Consider the following 15690-nt stretch of genomic DNA (forward strand, 5'->3'; position numbering starts at 1 on the left):
TCACACAACTTTTATTGCTGAAGACGATTGCTGGGGGCTGCCATCCACCCCAGCCTTGATAATAGCCTCCAATGTACCCAGCCTCATCAGATTCTGGCCCCCTCCAGCCTGCTCTTCCAGGGTAGTCTTTTCCCTGAGTGGCTGCCGACCTGGACTGGGCTGGGCTGATCTGCTTGGACCTGCCTCTGAAGATCACAGCACCACAGGGGCCTCACATGGCCCCAGAAGGCCATGAGTGGGGTTGGGGAGGTACCCCAGAGAAAAGCCTGGGAAGGTCCAGGACTTCAGTTGGCAAGGAGGCTGGCTGCACTGAGGGCCTGCAGGAGCAGGGCCAGCTCAGATCCCCCAGAGATGCTGTTTGGAGGGCCTGGGGACCATGTTCCCTTTCTCTTCATGGCCATTTTCAAGTTAGTCCTATGTTTCTGGAACAACTAAGAAACTGAAAGATGGAGAAAGCTAAGAAGAAACCCCCATAGTCCCAGGATAGTCCTGGGCGTGAGGGATGTGTCGACGAGGACTTCCCTGGGGCTCCGTGGCTGAATGGGAGCCATACTCATGTCTTCATTTCTTCATGCCTTGACTGTAGACCCAGAGGCAGGAACAGTTTGTGGTTCTCTTCGTGTTGGAGTTTCCTGCTAGCCCAAATGAGGATTTGCTTCCCTGAGTATCTCAAAGGGGCTGTAGTTGCTGCAGACTTGGATATGTCCATCAAGGCCCTTCACCCAGTTCCTTGAAGTCAGAACATTTAACTCCCATGAGTCCCCTGGAGTTATTGGCATAATTAATGCTAACCCTCAACACTCCAGGAACTTTTGGAGAATCTTTAAAAATATATCTATTCCTATTTCTTAAATATAAAAATAAAATAAAATCTGCCCCAATAGCCTGTGACCAAACAAATACAATGAGCCGGAGTCACAGTCATCAGCCTGGACAGTGCAGTTCAACTCTGGCTTTCCACATTGCAGGAGGTCTGAGCAAAAGTGCCATGCTTATAGTGCCAATGGGACTGGCTTTCTGCTAAGGATGATCCAGGCACTGAGAAGCTGGCATTCCGACAAAATGCATTATCTATCCTGGGATAGCAATGGTGTCACCTGGGATACTGGGTATCTGCCTACTCTGGGCTAGTTTCCTTTTCAGGGTCAGAGAAGCAAGAATTCCCGATGTCACTTTCCAGGCCCTTCCCTAGCTCTGTGTTGGCCACACCTCTTTCATCCATTTAAGGACTCCTGGTAGGACCATCCACGGAGCCCAAATTTATATCTCCAGAAGATTTCCAACCTGAGAGGCCAAGAAGGTTGACAGCTCTCCTGGTTTCTGAAGAACTTGGAAGAATAGCAACACACACACACACACACACACACACACACACACAGAGCAGACAGTGGAGGTGGGATTAACGAAGGTGCCTAGTGACCATTAGCCCAGATACTGCAAATAGCACAGTGCCTTGGCCAGTCTTCGCAGCAGCTCATGCTGTCAGGTGGGCCTGGTTAGGATTTCCGGAAGTGCACCTCACTCTGAGGAAGAGAGGACAACAGAATGAAGGTGAGCTGGGAACACAGAAATCGAGGGTGAGCCCAGCTGTCACCTGGCACTACTGCTCAGAGAAGAGGGACAGTGATGAGAAGACAGACGCATCCTAAGAGCCCCATGCGCTGGTTTCTGCCCTCCCTGAGCGCTCCACTACTCTGCCCTTGCCCCCAAGAGCCGCCTCTAGTCTCCCAGATTCAGATAGGAAGCCTGGTGAAGGCTGGGGCTGAGCTGGGTCAGCAGAGTCGGGGGCAGATCCCTGCTTCCTAATGCTCAATTTCCTGCCATGGAGGGCAGCCTCCTCCACACTCCAGGGTCACTTCAGTGGCCTGTGTGAACTCACACTTTGGCCCTCCCTGGGAGAGAAGAGTGGTACTGAGGCTGGCCCCAAGCCTAGCTCAACCCTTTAACTCCCTCTGGGATCTGTCGAGGGAAGGAAAAAAACACAGACAGCTGGGGCTGGCCCGGGCCTGCCATCTGACTGTTTTGAATAAATGCAAAGGGCTGAGGGACTTCTTCCTCCCCCGAGGAAAGCCTGGGCCTCCTCCGGGCTCCCACTTTTGGGAGTTCCCAGCCTGCCTGCTCGTGTCCCTGGGCAGGGCTCTCACCTCCATCTTGCTGTAAATCCAGGGAAGGACTTCTGTCACTTTGGTGTACACACCAGGTTTGTTTCTCTGGCCACAGCCTGTGCCCCAGCTGGTGACACCTGTCAGATACCAGCGGTTGTTCTGCTCGCAGACAAGAGGCCCCCCGCTGTCTCCCTGCAGGGGACAGTCAGCATGTCAGCCAGGTGGGGGAGGCCTTCCAGAGCAGGAAAGGGTGGGGTCCTGATTCCCATACCAATCCCAATACCCCAGTCTTGCCCCAGCCCCAGGGTCCTGGGTCCTGAGCCACAACAGCCACCTGGCAAGAGTCTCTGCCTCCACGAAGGTCCCCAGCACACATCATCCTTGGGGTAAGGTATCTGTCGTACACTGAGTAGTCATTGCACTTCTTGAAGTCAATCAGGTTCACTTGCACCTCCCTGAGGAAGGGCGATGTCTTCTCTTCAATGAAATGAGAGTGGAAGGAGAGAAGACGGGAAGCCAGTGAGACTGGACAGCTTCACGGCCTTCCAACCACACACCCCAGGGATGCAGACTCAGTCTCCTGGGAGCAGAGGGGGCCACACCCATGCCTGGATCCAGGCCAAGGGAGGCTCTCTATGGTGGGACATCCAGGACAAATGGGCACACACACCCTCACTGCATATAGAACAGGGACGTATGTATGCACAAACTCACCCGCCTGTGTGACTACCTGGCACGTTCCACACGCTTGTCTACATTCAAAGCACCATCAGCTACGTCATTAAAAACTACGTGCTCTAAAGAGAGCAGGTCTTACTGACCCGCCTACCGTGGGGCAACCTAGGGCTGAAGAAGTGACTTGCCACAGTCACACGGCTGGTCAGTGATGGAGGCAAGATCTGAAGGCTGTACCCACACTAGACACAGCTCCATCTCACAAGTCAGGGAAAAGTGGCCTGAGTCTAAGAGCCAGGTTGGCCGGGCTACAGGCTGTGGTGTCCTCCTGAGGGACATGAGCAATCTTACAGAACTGACATCAGGCAAGGGATGGAGTATGACAAAACAACAAGACCCCTCTCCGCTCTGTTTAAGGACAGGCCAAAAAAAGGCCACTGTGCGAGCCACACCAACACCAGACAACCTTCCTCCCAGCCAACATGGGAGACCACCATAGCTGTAGGCGCTCTCTTCCTTCTGGATAATATTATTAAGTTCCCCAAGTATAGAGTTACCCCTGCTGCCTGACTGCATCCAATCCAGAGAAAAGTCCTACTGCTCTGTACACTCCCATGCCACCCACCTTCCCAACATCCTCTCACAGAAAGGCCTGGTTCTCCACCAGGTGGGTTCTTCCTCATTACCATGAGCACTGAACCCAACTTGTTCAACTACTGGGCCTTCCCTGGTGGTCTTGCCTGGAGGGCATAGTCACACTGACTGGTTGACATATATGCAGGTGTCTGTACACACATTTGCACCCAGCTTGGGGAATAATATTCAAATCATCATCTAGATAGGCCCTCCTGTGCATGCCCAGACATGCACCCACCATCTGTGTACACACACACCTGGCATCTCTGCCTCTTACCATCTGTCTCTTTGGTCTTGCCAAAGCCCGTGATCCAGCAGGTCTCATTGAGGCCGAAGGTCTGTCCATGCATGGGGAGGCAGGCAGGGTGGATGTGAGCTGTAACGAGACCTCGAGGTGTCAGTGAAGGAACAGGTTGGAGGTTTCAAGGTGTCAGGAGCCCATCCTTGCTCCCAGAGTACCTCTGAATCCTTTGGGCCTTAAACTGACCAGGCAAGAAACTCAATCACTTTATCTTTTGGTTTGTTTGTTTTGGTACTGGAGATTGAACCCAGAAGTGCTTTACCACTGAGTCACATCCCCAGCCCTTTTTATTTTTGTATTTAGAGACAGGGTCTTCCTAAGTTGCTCAGGGCCTCACTAAGTTGCTGAGACTGGTCTTGAACTTGCCATCCTCCTGCCTCAGCCCCCTGAGTGACTAGGATTACAGACAAGCATTACCACACTCGGCTCAATCACTTTATCTTAACCCTCTAGTCCTCAGGGTTTTGCCAGAGTCCTTGAAGTCATCTTGATTTCAGTGGTTGCCTGCTAGGTAGAAGAATAGTCCTGGAAACTTCCTTGGGCCAAGCTAATACCAGCTGACGCTCTCACTCAAGAGTGGCTCTCTTGGCTAACCTCTTCCATTGTTTTCACTCAGAGTAAGGGACAGCTGCAGACTGAACTGCAAATGTTAGGGCCATGGCACGTCACAGTGTGTGCAGCCTGATGTGGGAGGACACCTGCTGGTTGACCAGGGCCTATCATTCTCTCTTCAAATTTTTACCCAGCATGGATGAGAAACCTCTACAAATAGAAGGAGAACACCCCTAGAGACTCACAACACAACCACTGCTCACTTGCTCCCACACAGCAATATTTTGAAGGTGCTGTCGAGTATCCCTTCCTAAATACCCTCTGCAGACTGATGCTCCTAGGTGGACTAGAGCATCAGTCACCAAACTCCAACTTGCAGGAGGAAAATAATGCTTGATAGCTAGACCTGTGCAATGCTTTCCGGTGTCTGTTGTGTTCAGTGTGGCATCCTGAACTTAGAGTAGGACCTGACACAGATTAAATGCTCAATGAACAGAGAGGGAAAGAGGAAGAAAGGAAGGATGGATAAACATAAAGTTCTCTCATAAATTGGGTTTTGAATGTTGGTGTCTCCCACATTTTATCTTCTGTAGAGCAAACACACACACACACAGACACACGAAGGGAGAGCATCAATTATTCACAAAAAATGCAAAACATGATTTCTTCTCTATGTCTGAAGTAGGATAGAAGAAACAGGTCTGGGTAGAAAGGAGACCAGCAGAAAGGGACAAGACACTGTCACTTTAAACCCAAGAAGCTTCAAGAACACCCTCGCTTTCACTCCCCAGAACTGTTTTCCTCTAGACCTAAATTCCTGAAAGACCCAAGAATCTTAAGAGTATTGTGAATCCAGTTAATTAATGCCTACATACGTTGCTGGTTTACACAACTTATTTTCTTTAGACTAAATAAAGCCAAAGGAAACTATAGTTAGAAACCTCTATTATGAGGACATTCCAAACCTAGAGATCCTGAAAAGAACCAGACCAGGGACCGCCCTGTGCTCTGTGCCACCACTCCCACGCCTCTTTGTTCACTATTTACAAAGTTTCCTTTAAAAGAAGAACCTGAGACCCAGTGCATCTCACTCTGGAGAGCACACACACTTTCTGTCCCTTTGAGTGTCTACTTCTTGCGTTCCTGAATAAATCTCTGCTTGTGCCTCTTTCTGATGCATCCTGAATTTTTTTTTTTTCCCCCCACTGGGGATTGAACCCAGGGGCACTTTACCACTGAGCTAGAGGACAGTCCTTTTTATTTTTTGAGACAGAGTCTCTCTCACTAAGTTGCCGAGGCTGCCCTTGTACTTGTAATCCTCCTGTCTCAGCCTCCCAAATTGCTGGGATTACAGATGTTAGTCACTGTGTCTGACTGTATCCAGAAAGTCCTTCCTGCAATGTATGTCAAGAGCCTACAAGGGTCAAGTTGAGGGATGCTTCTCTCTTCTGGGGAAACTTCAGACCTTTGTTTGGTGATAGGCCCATGTTTTTGCAGTCTTAAAAACATGTAATACAGTTATATGTTCTGTTATTGTATATTCTACTTGTTTTAAGGGAAAATTAAATTTATCAGTGAGTTTTCACAATTTTCTCATGAAGTACTGTAACTCAAGGTGCTTGGCCTTCCAAACTAATTTTTTAAAAATCAGCCCTGATCTGTAGACTAAAAATCAGGGCACATGGTATGATCACAGGGCTATATAAATCTGAGCTGCAATTTTCAGACAGAGTCTTCTTCCAGCACAGGGACCCATCAGACCCTGAAAAGGGACTGCCACTTTCTGAGAAACCAGCACACTATTTCATAGCTTTCAATTGGCTTTAGAAACTACTTAATTTGTTTTGGAATTCCTGATAACATTAAAAAGGTGGGTGAGAAGTAAGGTCTGGATGTTTAGCCAAATGAAACCTGGGTCTTACAAGATTGAGAAGACCCGTTCTGGTCGTGCAGACGAACAGACCCTCCGGTATGTACCCCCACCCCAGTTCCAGTCTCCACAGGCAGGGCTGGAGGAGTGGGTGGGCCGAGGGCGTGGCTTGTCTGGGCGTGGCCCGACTGGGCGTGACCTGGCTGGGCGTGGCCTGGCTGGCCGGGCTCTGCTCTAGGAGCTGGCCAGGGATCCTCCTCCTCACCCCACTCTGGTGAGCTAAGCACTCTGACTCATGACATGTACCTCCTCCACAATGAATGTGCCTGGAAACACCAGCTCACAGGCTCAGAGCGCCAGAATGGCTGGACTAACCAGAGCCCTCCAAGGCTTCCAGAAATCCCAGTCCTCCAAAGGAGGCCCTCCTGCTTTATGCACTGGTGAGACTTGCTTGTGCTAGAGGATCCTGACCCCATTCTTGAGGATCTCTCCTGAGCCCTCTTTGCCTAGTTTCACCAGACCTTTGAGAACCCACCTTGGCTCTCCTCTCAGGGAAACCTCCCTTAGCTTGTCAAGACTGATTAGGTGCCCCCATGTATGTCACCTCAGCTTCCCCGGCCTCCAGCATCACATTGGTGGCCTCTTGGGTTGTCTTGGTGTGGGCTGCCTGCTTTGTTCTATTTGCATTGCAGTGGCAGAGCTGGCCTAGAGTACATATGCAGTGAGTGTCTGGTAAGTGAGCGAATGAGTGATGAAGCCTCGTTTGCCAATCCTTGTCCACAGTGATCTGAGAACTTCCTCAGCATTTCCGTGATGCAGCCTCCTCTGGACCTTAGCTCCAACTCCATGGCAGCTCATTGTTTGGACGCATACTGGGCTCCTGTTCCCCACTGCTGTGTACCCAATTTGCCAGTCCAGAGCCGAGTGGGAAGAGCATTGCTTGGGAGTCAGATCAACCTGGATCTCACAAGCTGCCGCCTATTACTTGTGGCCTTAGGTAATTATCTCTCTCTAGAGCTTCACTTCCTCATGTGTCAAATGAAGCTAATAATAGGACCTGCTCCACAGGGTTGTGAGGAGTAAATGCAATAATACATGTCACATGCCTGCCAGTGTCTGGCCTCTGCTCAGTCACTACCAGTGAAACAGTTCAACCTATTTATATTGATTAACACCAGTCTCAAAGCCCTGACTCTGTTAGCAATTTGCAATGTGAGATGTGTCATTTGGAACAAACATTACAGCCCCCGGGCCTCAGTTTCTCCGATTATAAAATACAAGTGTTTCATTTGTAAGGGGACAGATAGATAGGATAGTGGGAACACGAAATTGAGAATAATTCTATAAAATGACCCCACTGTACTGACTCCCCACATGCTTTCTTTGCCAAAAAGCAATCTGCCTGCAGCCCTGCCTAGCCTGAGGGGACGGGAAATGTCACATTTTTCAACAAACTGAGGCAGGGGACGGAAGGCTTGGCAGTGAGTGTGGATAATGAATGATTGGGTGGAGCGAGGATGAGGGCTGGTTATTGCTGGGTTACTAACAGCTAATTTCCAGGATCGCACTGCCCAGCTCAAGGGGTGGCTAACACCTTTGGGGATGAGTGCCCAACACAAGCGATTACCCCCTGTGCTGCTCCTTCCTGCCCTTAGGCACAGACATGGAGAAGAAAGAGACTGTGGGGGGTTCTGACAGTCCATAAGAGAGCAGACACACCCACTCCCATGGGCACCCAGCTCTGGCCCCCTTCTCTCCAGAGAAGTCTACCTCTGTCCCTCTCTTAAATAAAACATGCTTTCTACGCTTGCCTTGGCGTTTCTCGGGTGTTTAATCTTCAACACGGGGGACCCGTTCCTGATCTCCAAGAGCAGTATCATATTTAATGATCTCTAGGAGTCTTTGACTTTTGCTAAGCTGAAGATCCAGGGCTGCCCAGGGTGCTGGAGAAGGGAGAAGGGGGCACAAATTCACTCACTGGACAGGGTCAGGGGCTTGGAGAGCCGCATGAGTGCAATGTCATAGTCATCCTGCTCATCGGTGTAGTTGCCATTGATGATAATCTGGGAGATGGAGGCTGCCTCAGGCAGCTGGTGCAGGTTGTGAGTCCCTGCATACACCTTCCAGCCCTCCAGGATCTTCTCCCGGGTCCTGCCACAAGAGAGCACGGTCCAGTTACCCACCTGGCAGAGTTGACTGGCAGCGCCTGCTATACACAGGGAACTGCAGCAGGATCCCCAGCTTGGAGGCAGGAGGATAGATGAATTGACCTCTGGAGGGACCCACTATCTTATGAGATCCAAAGAAATCCCACACACTCCCATATTTGGAACCGGTCAGTCCACACCTTAAACTGATCAAGGAAAAAGGATGAGGAAGACCTTGTGTGGCATTTACCACCCACTCTCTTATCTGCATGTCAAGGATAAAATGCAGGGGATGGGACAGTTCGCAGTCGTAGCACCTTCAGCAGCCAAGAGATTTAGACGGGACAAAGTGACCTGCTGAAGACTCACTTCTGGTGAAGCCAGAGCTCCTGAGGTCTGGCCTGTGGGCCCTGAGGGGACAAGGCTGACCGGGGACTGTCAGAGCTGACCGCACTGCTTTCCCTGGGTCTCCGCCCTCAACTCCTGAGACAGTGTTCCTGATTTCTCTGGCTTCTCTGCTGTAAGTTCCAATTGCAGGAGGCACCACAAACCCAAAGCCTGGTTTTCTTTTGTTTTTTGTTTTATGTTTCTCACCCTGCTCTTCAGGGGCAGGACTCAAAGTCCCTCTTCCTGCCTGCCTCGCTATCCCTGGGAGAAATCAATGGCGTTTTCTTATCCTTGTGCCTGCCTCAAAACAAGTACCCCAACTCACACTCCAGGACCAAACAACCACTGCAGATCCTGACCCAGCAGCACCAGAGTCTGGCCCAAGGAGACTGGGCTCACAGTCCTCCATGGAGAGGTCAGTCTGCAATCGCCCTTCCCGATGGTCACCGATTCCTGGCAGCATCGAATCACAGGGTCCCCTGGACACTTACACAAAGAAGCAGTGGGCGGCGGTGAGCACCCACTGGGCGTCAATGAGCGTGCCTCCGCAGATGTGGGTAGTGCCATATTGCAGACTGACTTGCCAAGGCCACTTGTTCTCTGAGGCCAGCGTGCCTCCCACGATCCTCCCAGTTACGGCTCTCAGACCACAGTCTGGGGGAAACGAAGAGACGAACCATAAACCTGCTTCTCTCGAAGCCTCTGCCACACTCCCTGGTCCACAGCAGGCTCAGGCATCCCATCCTGAACAGTACCCACCTGCCACCCTCCCACCTGAGACATCTCTTTGCTCACCTAGTCTAATGTGGCACAGCTGCTTCCTGCCCAAGCAGAAAGACCACATGGTGGGTCAGCTTTTTGAATCCCAGTCAGCTTCCCCCTTTCCTCCCATCCATCCATCCATCCATTCATTCATTTGACAAATGCTTACTAAGTGCCCAATGCTTTGACACTGAGGGTTAGGGTTTGGGGGTGAAATCTAGGGCTGCCACCAGGGGCTCAGGAAAGCAGACAGATTCTAACAAGACCCTGAGCTGACAAGCATTGTGATGGGGCTCCCTGTCATTCAAAATGATGCACATGTGGGCTTGTGCACCAAAGACCAGATGGGTCTTTGGTGGCCCTCCACCTCAGGGAACATCTCCAAGCATGGCTGGAGAGTCACCCCTGCAATCATGGACCAGGAGGCAGCCCCCAGAGTGTGCTTAGACCAGTGTCTTTTTTCTTTGCAGAGGAGAGAGTGAGACCGTTGCGGGATGGGCACTCCATCCACAGCGCGGTGTCCTCCCTGCCCCTAGTTGTCACTGGAACACAGACCTTGTTCTCAGCCTGGGCTTCAGGTCAAACTCAAGCTCCTCATCTGCCAGTGACCAGCCTGACCTTCGGCAGTGTAAATATTAAAGTGGACAGTATTGGCATCCACCTCACAGGGAAGTCGTAGGCATTCAATGCGACATGTGTAAAGACATGGCTCAGTGCCCTCCATGTACAATATGCTCAGTAGCAGTTGGCTCTAGAGCCTCCTCTCCATCTAGGTCCCTGTCCATGGATACAGAGCCCTAAGCTGACCCAATGGCTGCTCTCCTGCCCTGTCTTTGGCTCCTGCTAAAGTTCAGGAGACTTGACCGGCTTCCTTGGAAAGAAGGAAGTTGCCGACTGAAACCCCACCAGAAATAGGAGAAAGGAAATGTTACTTCAGGATGACCCTTACAGGGATTCTGGTCCTGAAACGGGACTGCTGTCTAAGACCCTCCTCCTGGCTAATACCCCAGGGCCAGTCACCATCCACTGTCCCCTGACTTCCAACCCACACACACCGAAGACAAAAAGAAGAGCATCTTACGGGAACACTGGAGAGAGACGTACCGCTGGGAAGGGCATTCAGACCTGCAGGAGAAGACAGAAAAGGTGAGAAAAGGGCACAGTAGCCACCTCCTCCAGGAAGCCCTTCTGACTAACTCCTGCTCAGATTCAATCCCATTTCCAGGAAACTACCCTTGACACAAGAAGTGGAGACTTTGACTTTCTCTCTCTCAGTGAGACATTATTCCTTCCACTGCTTTCTCCAGGATTAGGGATAGCTCAGAACAAATTCTCTCCATTCTCAACCCCCCACCCAGTTCTCTTGTGGTGGAATGCACACACGGACCAGATCCATGTTCTTAGAACCCAGAACTCATTGTCCTAGCATCTTTCTACAAATAAACTGGTGACCCAAAGGTCCTTTGACAGAGCCTCAGGGTAGCAAGCAAACCCACCTAACCTAGGGCAGGCATCCAGATGCACCACTCCATCTCAGGGCCTTGCTTCTTCTCTCCCTTCCACAAAGCAGACACCCCCAACCTCTCCACAGTGGGGCTATGGTTTGCATATGTGGTGTCCCCCAAAAGTTCATGTGTGAGACAATGCAAGAATGTTCAGAGGTGAAATGATTAGATTATGGAGTTGTAACTCAATAAGTGGATCAATCCATTGATATAGATTAACTGTAGAGAGGTGGGGAGTGGCTGGAGGAGGTGGGTCGCTGGGGCCGTGCCTTTCAGGTTTGTATTTTGTCCTTGGTGAGCAGTGCTTTCTCTGCTTCCTCGCTGCCATGTCCTGAACTGCTTTCCTGTGCTACACTCTTCCACCATGATGTTCTGCCTCACCTATGGTCCAGAGCTATGGAGTTGGCTGATCATGGACTGAATCTCTGAAACCATGAGCCAGAATAAACTTGTCCTCCATTAACTGACCACACATTGTTCACAGTTTTGTCACAGTGACAAAAAAGGTGACTAAAACAGACCAGGAGAGGAAGGACTGCAACACAAGAATGACAGAGGACAGGGAGGTCCTGAAGGAGGCTGATGCTTCCCTGATGGGCCTCCTGGTCCCTGGCCACTTGCACCTGCAATGCCCTTGTTCCTGCCCCCCCCCACTCCATCCCCAACCCCAGTGATGCTCTTCCCTGCCTGCGCCAAGTCCACTCTCTGCAGAAGCTTTCAGTTCAAACACCTGGCTGATTGGTGGCCCAAGGTTTATTTATCGGGAGCAGCGAGCGGGTGAATCATGAACTGTCCTGTGGCAGAGGCGATGCCTCTCTTGGGAACTCACAGTATGAAGTCATTGATTTAAGACTACTCAGTTGCTATAGTGATGCCCTGTTCAATAGGAGGTTCTGTGCCAGCTACAGAGCTATTCAGTTCTTGACCTTGAGGTCCAGATGCCAGCTACTTGCGGGTAGAAAGTTATGGGTGCAAGCTGATAATCATAATTGGGTTGCTCATACTTGTGACCTTGGTTCTGCTTTCTTTGAAGAAACTTTCTCACACTATATCCTTTTGATGTTTGTACCTATATAATAAACATGCTGAGCTTGTTGTGCGTCACTACCTCCCTATTAAGGAGGAGTCAACCACCGAGACCCAGCTTTTTCTCTATTTGTGTATCTGTTTATCTTTTCCCTATCCACTCATGCCTGGTCCAGGAACCTGAACTGACAGCTATGCAGGACATGGCACTTATTAATTGTCTCTGACAACCAGGCAAACACTCTGCACTAAGCCTCGAATAAGAACTTTTAAGCCAGGAGGCAGGGTGGTGAACACGGAACATATCTGAGATAGTCCTGAAAGTTTGTGATGGAAACCTGGAACCTGGGTCCATGAAAGGCAAGGGTGAGGCGCTCTCTGACTCAAAGACCCCTCCCAGCCCCCCATTCTTCTGTTCATAGGCAGGTAGCCTGGTCTGCCCCACCACACCTGCGGAGGCTTTCCTGGATGGTGTTGTTGTACTCAGAGATTGAGAAACTGCTGGCAAAATCCCTGTGGGCCACCTCGGTTGTCCGGTAAGCACTGTGAGGGAGGAAGGGAAAAAAGAATGAACCCACTGGGGATAGAGTACCCCAAGTTCTCCAGTTGGCATTAGAGCCCCTCACCCCAATAGCCCTGCAGACAGAGGCTGGACTGCAGTGGTCTGAGTGGTGGCCTCTCTTCCATGCAGCAGTCAAGGCCCAACTGCATATTTTGCTCTGACCCACTAGCCCCATGCACTAGCCCAGCAGTTCTCAAAGTGTGGTTCCAGACAGGTGGCATCAACATCACCTGGGAGGTCTTAAGAAATGCACATTCTTGGATCCTTCCCCAGACCTACTGAATCAGAAGTTCTGGGGATACTCACAGCAATCTTTACTTTAACAGGTTCTCCAGGCAATTCTGATGCACGATCAAGTCTGAGAAGCACCCATCTCACCCTTGTCTATCTAAACTGGGTCCATGGACCAGAAGCAACAGTATCATCCCAGACCTACTGAATCTGAATCTGCATTGCAAAGATCCTCAGGTTGTTGATTTGCATTTTTTAATTTTGAGGACCCTAACGGAGTACACAGGTGACTCAGAGCACAGCATGCCTAGGAATTCCCTTGGGTGCGTGCTAAGTAGGTTCTAGATCCTAATCCCAGAAATGTAGGTTCTGGGGTGCATTTCCACAAGCACTCTCAGTGTTTCTGGTGTGTTCCACTCTCTGTGTGGAACTTGTGTACATTTCTAGAAAGTGGTATGCCCTTGTCTGAGGCTGGGACTTCACACATGCTCTTCCTCTACCCAGGGGGACGGCCTATTCTTCCATCCTCTGCTCTTTCCTCCAAATGCAGCGAGGCACCTCTCTGTCATGTGCCCATAGAGCCCCATGCATGTCCTTATGTGGGATTGTTGGTGTAAGCCTCTCTTACTAGAGATCTTCAAGAGCAGGATCACCTCTTATTCCATTGTGTCCAGGTGCCACATAGTCACTAGCATCTCATAACATCTCAGTGAATGCTCTTTGACATTTAAAGAACTGAATGTCCAAGGTGATTCAGTCTTGAATGTGGTCACACAATTCATGGAAACAGATGTCAGTGATTTCCATTGGATCACTCAGATCTCCCTGTCCTGTACCAGGACTCTAAGGCTGAGGAGAGGGACCAGAACTACTTTTGGGTCCCCAACAGTGGTTTTCCAGGTGATTCTTTTACAGAGAACCCACAGGGAGATCCTAAATCTTTTCCCCACAACCTCACACACAGAACTACTCAGCTTAAAAACTCAGACCGAAAGGGAGGTTGCAGATTGGAGGTTCCTTCAGGTAGGAAGGTCATTGTCCACCCTGTTCCCTGCTCTGCCCATCACCATTGGCACCTTGATTTAAAATCTTTAGAGCCAAAGCTCCTTCTGACTTAACCTGGTTACATCTGCCCATTGATTAACTTCCCATTTCGTGAGTTCTAGTCCAAACAAAAATACCACTGCTCAGAGTCGACCAAAGCACTTGGCATAGCCCGAGCTTCCAATTCCCAGATGCCAGAAGATGAGACCTGACCAAACGTCCAGCCACCTCATGGGGCCTGAATCCATTCAGTGTGGTAATGGACACGAGGTGCTTTGCTACAGAGCTGTAGGGGAGCCTGATGCTATTATAGCTCCACACATCATTACCAGGGCCTCGGGGAAATGGCTTGCACCACACTCATAGGATCGCAGGTCTTCGTCCTGAGCTAGTAGGATCAGCCCTGCTCTCTGAGGGCCTTTTTAACAAAAGGCTCCTATGATGTGCCTGTGACACCCCTGGGAAGAGCCGTCGGAATCCCTGGGGACCCTTGGGAGGCTTACCTTTCAAACCCCAGCTGCTGACAGGTCTTCTCTGAGTCTGAGTCATTCCAGCTGCTGCTACAGATGGGAAGCCACTCATGGGAGGACTCAGAGTAGACTTTTAGCAGAGACTTGTCCCAGTCAAACCTCACTGCAAGGCAGAAAAGGGCAGAGTAGATCCTCAGCACCCAGGAGGCTTTGAGTTCTTGGGGGAGGAATGGAGGAAATCTCTAAGCAGTTCCTGTCCTGGGGCTGCTCCCTCTGGCCTCAGAGACATCCAGAAGGTTGGCTCGAGTAGCAGTGGCAGCCAGTTCTCAGAATCCCAAGATGCTGGGCAAGGGCAGAACCACAGCAAGGGAAGGGGCAGGGTGAGAACCCTCCATCTACAGGACCCAGGGCCATTGCTGGGAGAAGGGGCACACATTGCCAGGAACCATCACCCTGAGAGGACAGTGACATGCCCAAATGAGAAGGTGACAAGAGAAATAAGATCTGTGATCTGACAGGACACACTGTCACCAATGGATGTAGTTGTGGACAAGTGGACATGTCTGCACAGGTGAAATGGACATGGGCCATGCACACACACATGCACCCACATACACACACCCCTCAGCAAGGCTGTACACAGACCACACGTGCACACAAACCACCAAGGACCAGAGCACAAACAGATCTTTCTCTGGACTTGAAGAAACCATAGGAGTGGTAAAGCAGAGGTAGCTCTCAAGACAGAGAAATGGGGCTCTGGACCCCTTATCCATTGCCTGTCAGAGTTGCTCTGCTTAGGTCAGTCTGATGTTTGAGAGTTGTTAGATATTATTGGAGACTCACAAGTCTTGTTCAATTCACTCACTTTACAAATTAGGAAACTGAAGCCCAGAGAAGGTCTAAGTGACTTATTCAGGTCACACAGCACTCAAGTCAGGTTTTAAACCCAAGTCTACTGTAACTACAATCCAGATTTTCTGATTCTCTGTCCATTTCCTCCTGTTTGAGCTTTTACAGTTTGAACAACAGTTAGAGTCACCAGAGCAGGCATGTGCATGCATACATACATATGCACGCATACACACACAGACACAGACACACACACACACACACACACACACAATCCTCATGCCTGGCCTCCTTACCACAGCCCAGCTCATCACTCTTCAGCTTGCAGTCCACCACCCCATCGCAGCGAACAGCGTGCTTGGGGCAGCTCTCCACGGGCTCCTTGTACTTGATCCCTGTGTGGCCTCGCCAGAAGTAGACTAGAAAAACAGAAGCCAACAGCTAGGTCACTGCCAACCCTAGAGAGGCGAGACACTATGAAGCCCAAGGCCCTGGGGGTTCTGAGACACCGACCTGCAATCCCTCTCGGACTCTGGGGCTCTCGTCCCCCATCTGTATGGAGAGA

General features: G+C 50.5%; 1 protein-coding gene across 2 annotated transcripts in view; it reads right to left on the reverse strand.

The window, feature by feature from the left end:
- Tmprss13 (transmembrane serine protease 13) overlaps positions 1-15690 on the reverse strand; it is a 29873-nt gene continuing 14183 nt past the window's right edge. The window contains exons 4-14 of one of the 2 annotated variants that reach the window (XM_047515708.1): positions 15639-15677; positions 15422-15544; positions 14307-14436; positions 12417-12509; positions 10517-10560; positions 9165-9327; positions 8118-8290; positions 3694-3792; positions 2440-2582; positions 2145-2297; positions 1-1523 (exon numbers count right to left, since the gene is read on the reverse strand). In XM_047515708.1, the coding sequence (XP_047371664.1) occupies positions 1497-1523; positions 2145-2297; positions 2440-2582; positions 3694-3792; positions 8118-8290; positions 9165-9327; positions 10517-10560; positions 12417-12509; positions 14307-14436; positions 15422-15544; positions 15639-15677 (1187 nt within the window). In that variant the 3' untranslated portion in view covers positions 1-1496. The remainder of the gene's footprint in view (positions 1524-2144; positions 2298-2439; positions 2583-3693; positions 3793-8117; positions 8291-9164; positions 9328-10516; positions 10561-12416; positions 12510-14306; positions 14437-15421; positions 15545-15638; positions 15678-15690) is intronic. The other variant, XM_047515709.1, reaches the window with a different exon arrangement.

The sequence above is a fragment of the Sciurus carolinensis genome, chromosome 11, assembly GCF_902686445.1.
Source record: "Sciurus carolinensis chromosome 11, mSciCar1.2, whole genome shotgun sequence".
Classification (NCBI taxonomy): Eukaryota; Metazoa; Chordata; class Mammalia; order Rodentia; family Sciuridae; genus Sciurus; species Sciurus carolinensis.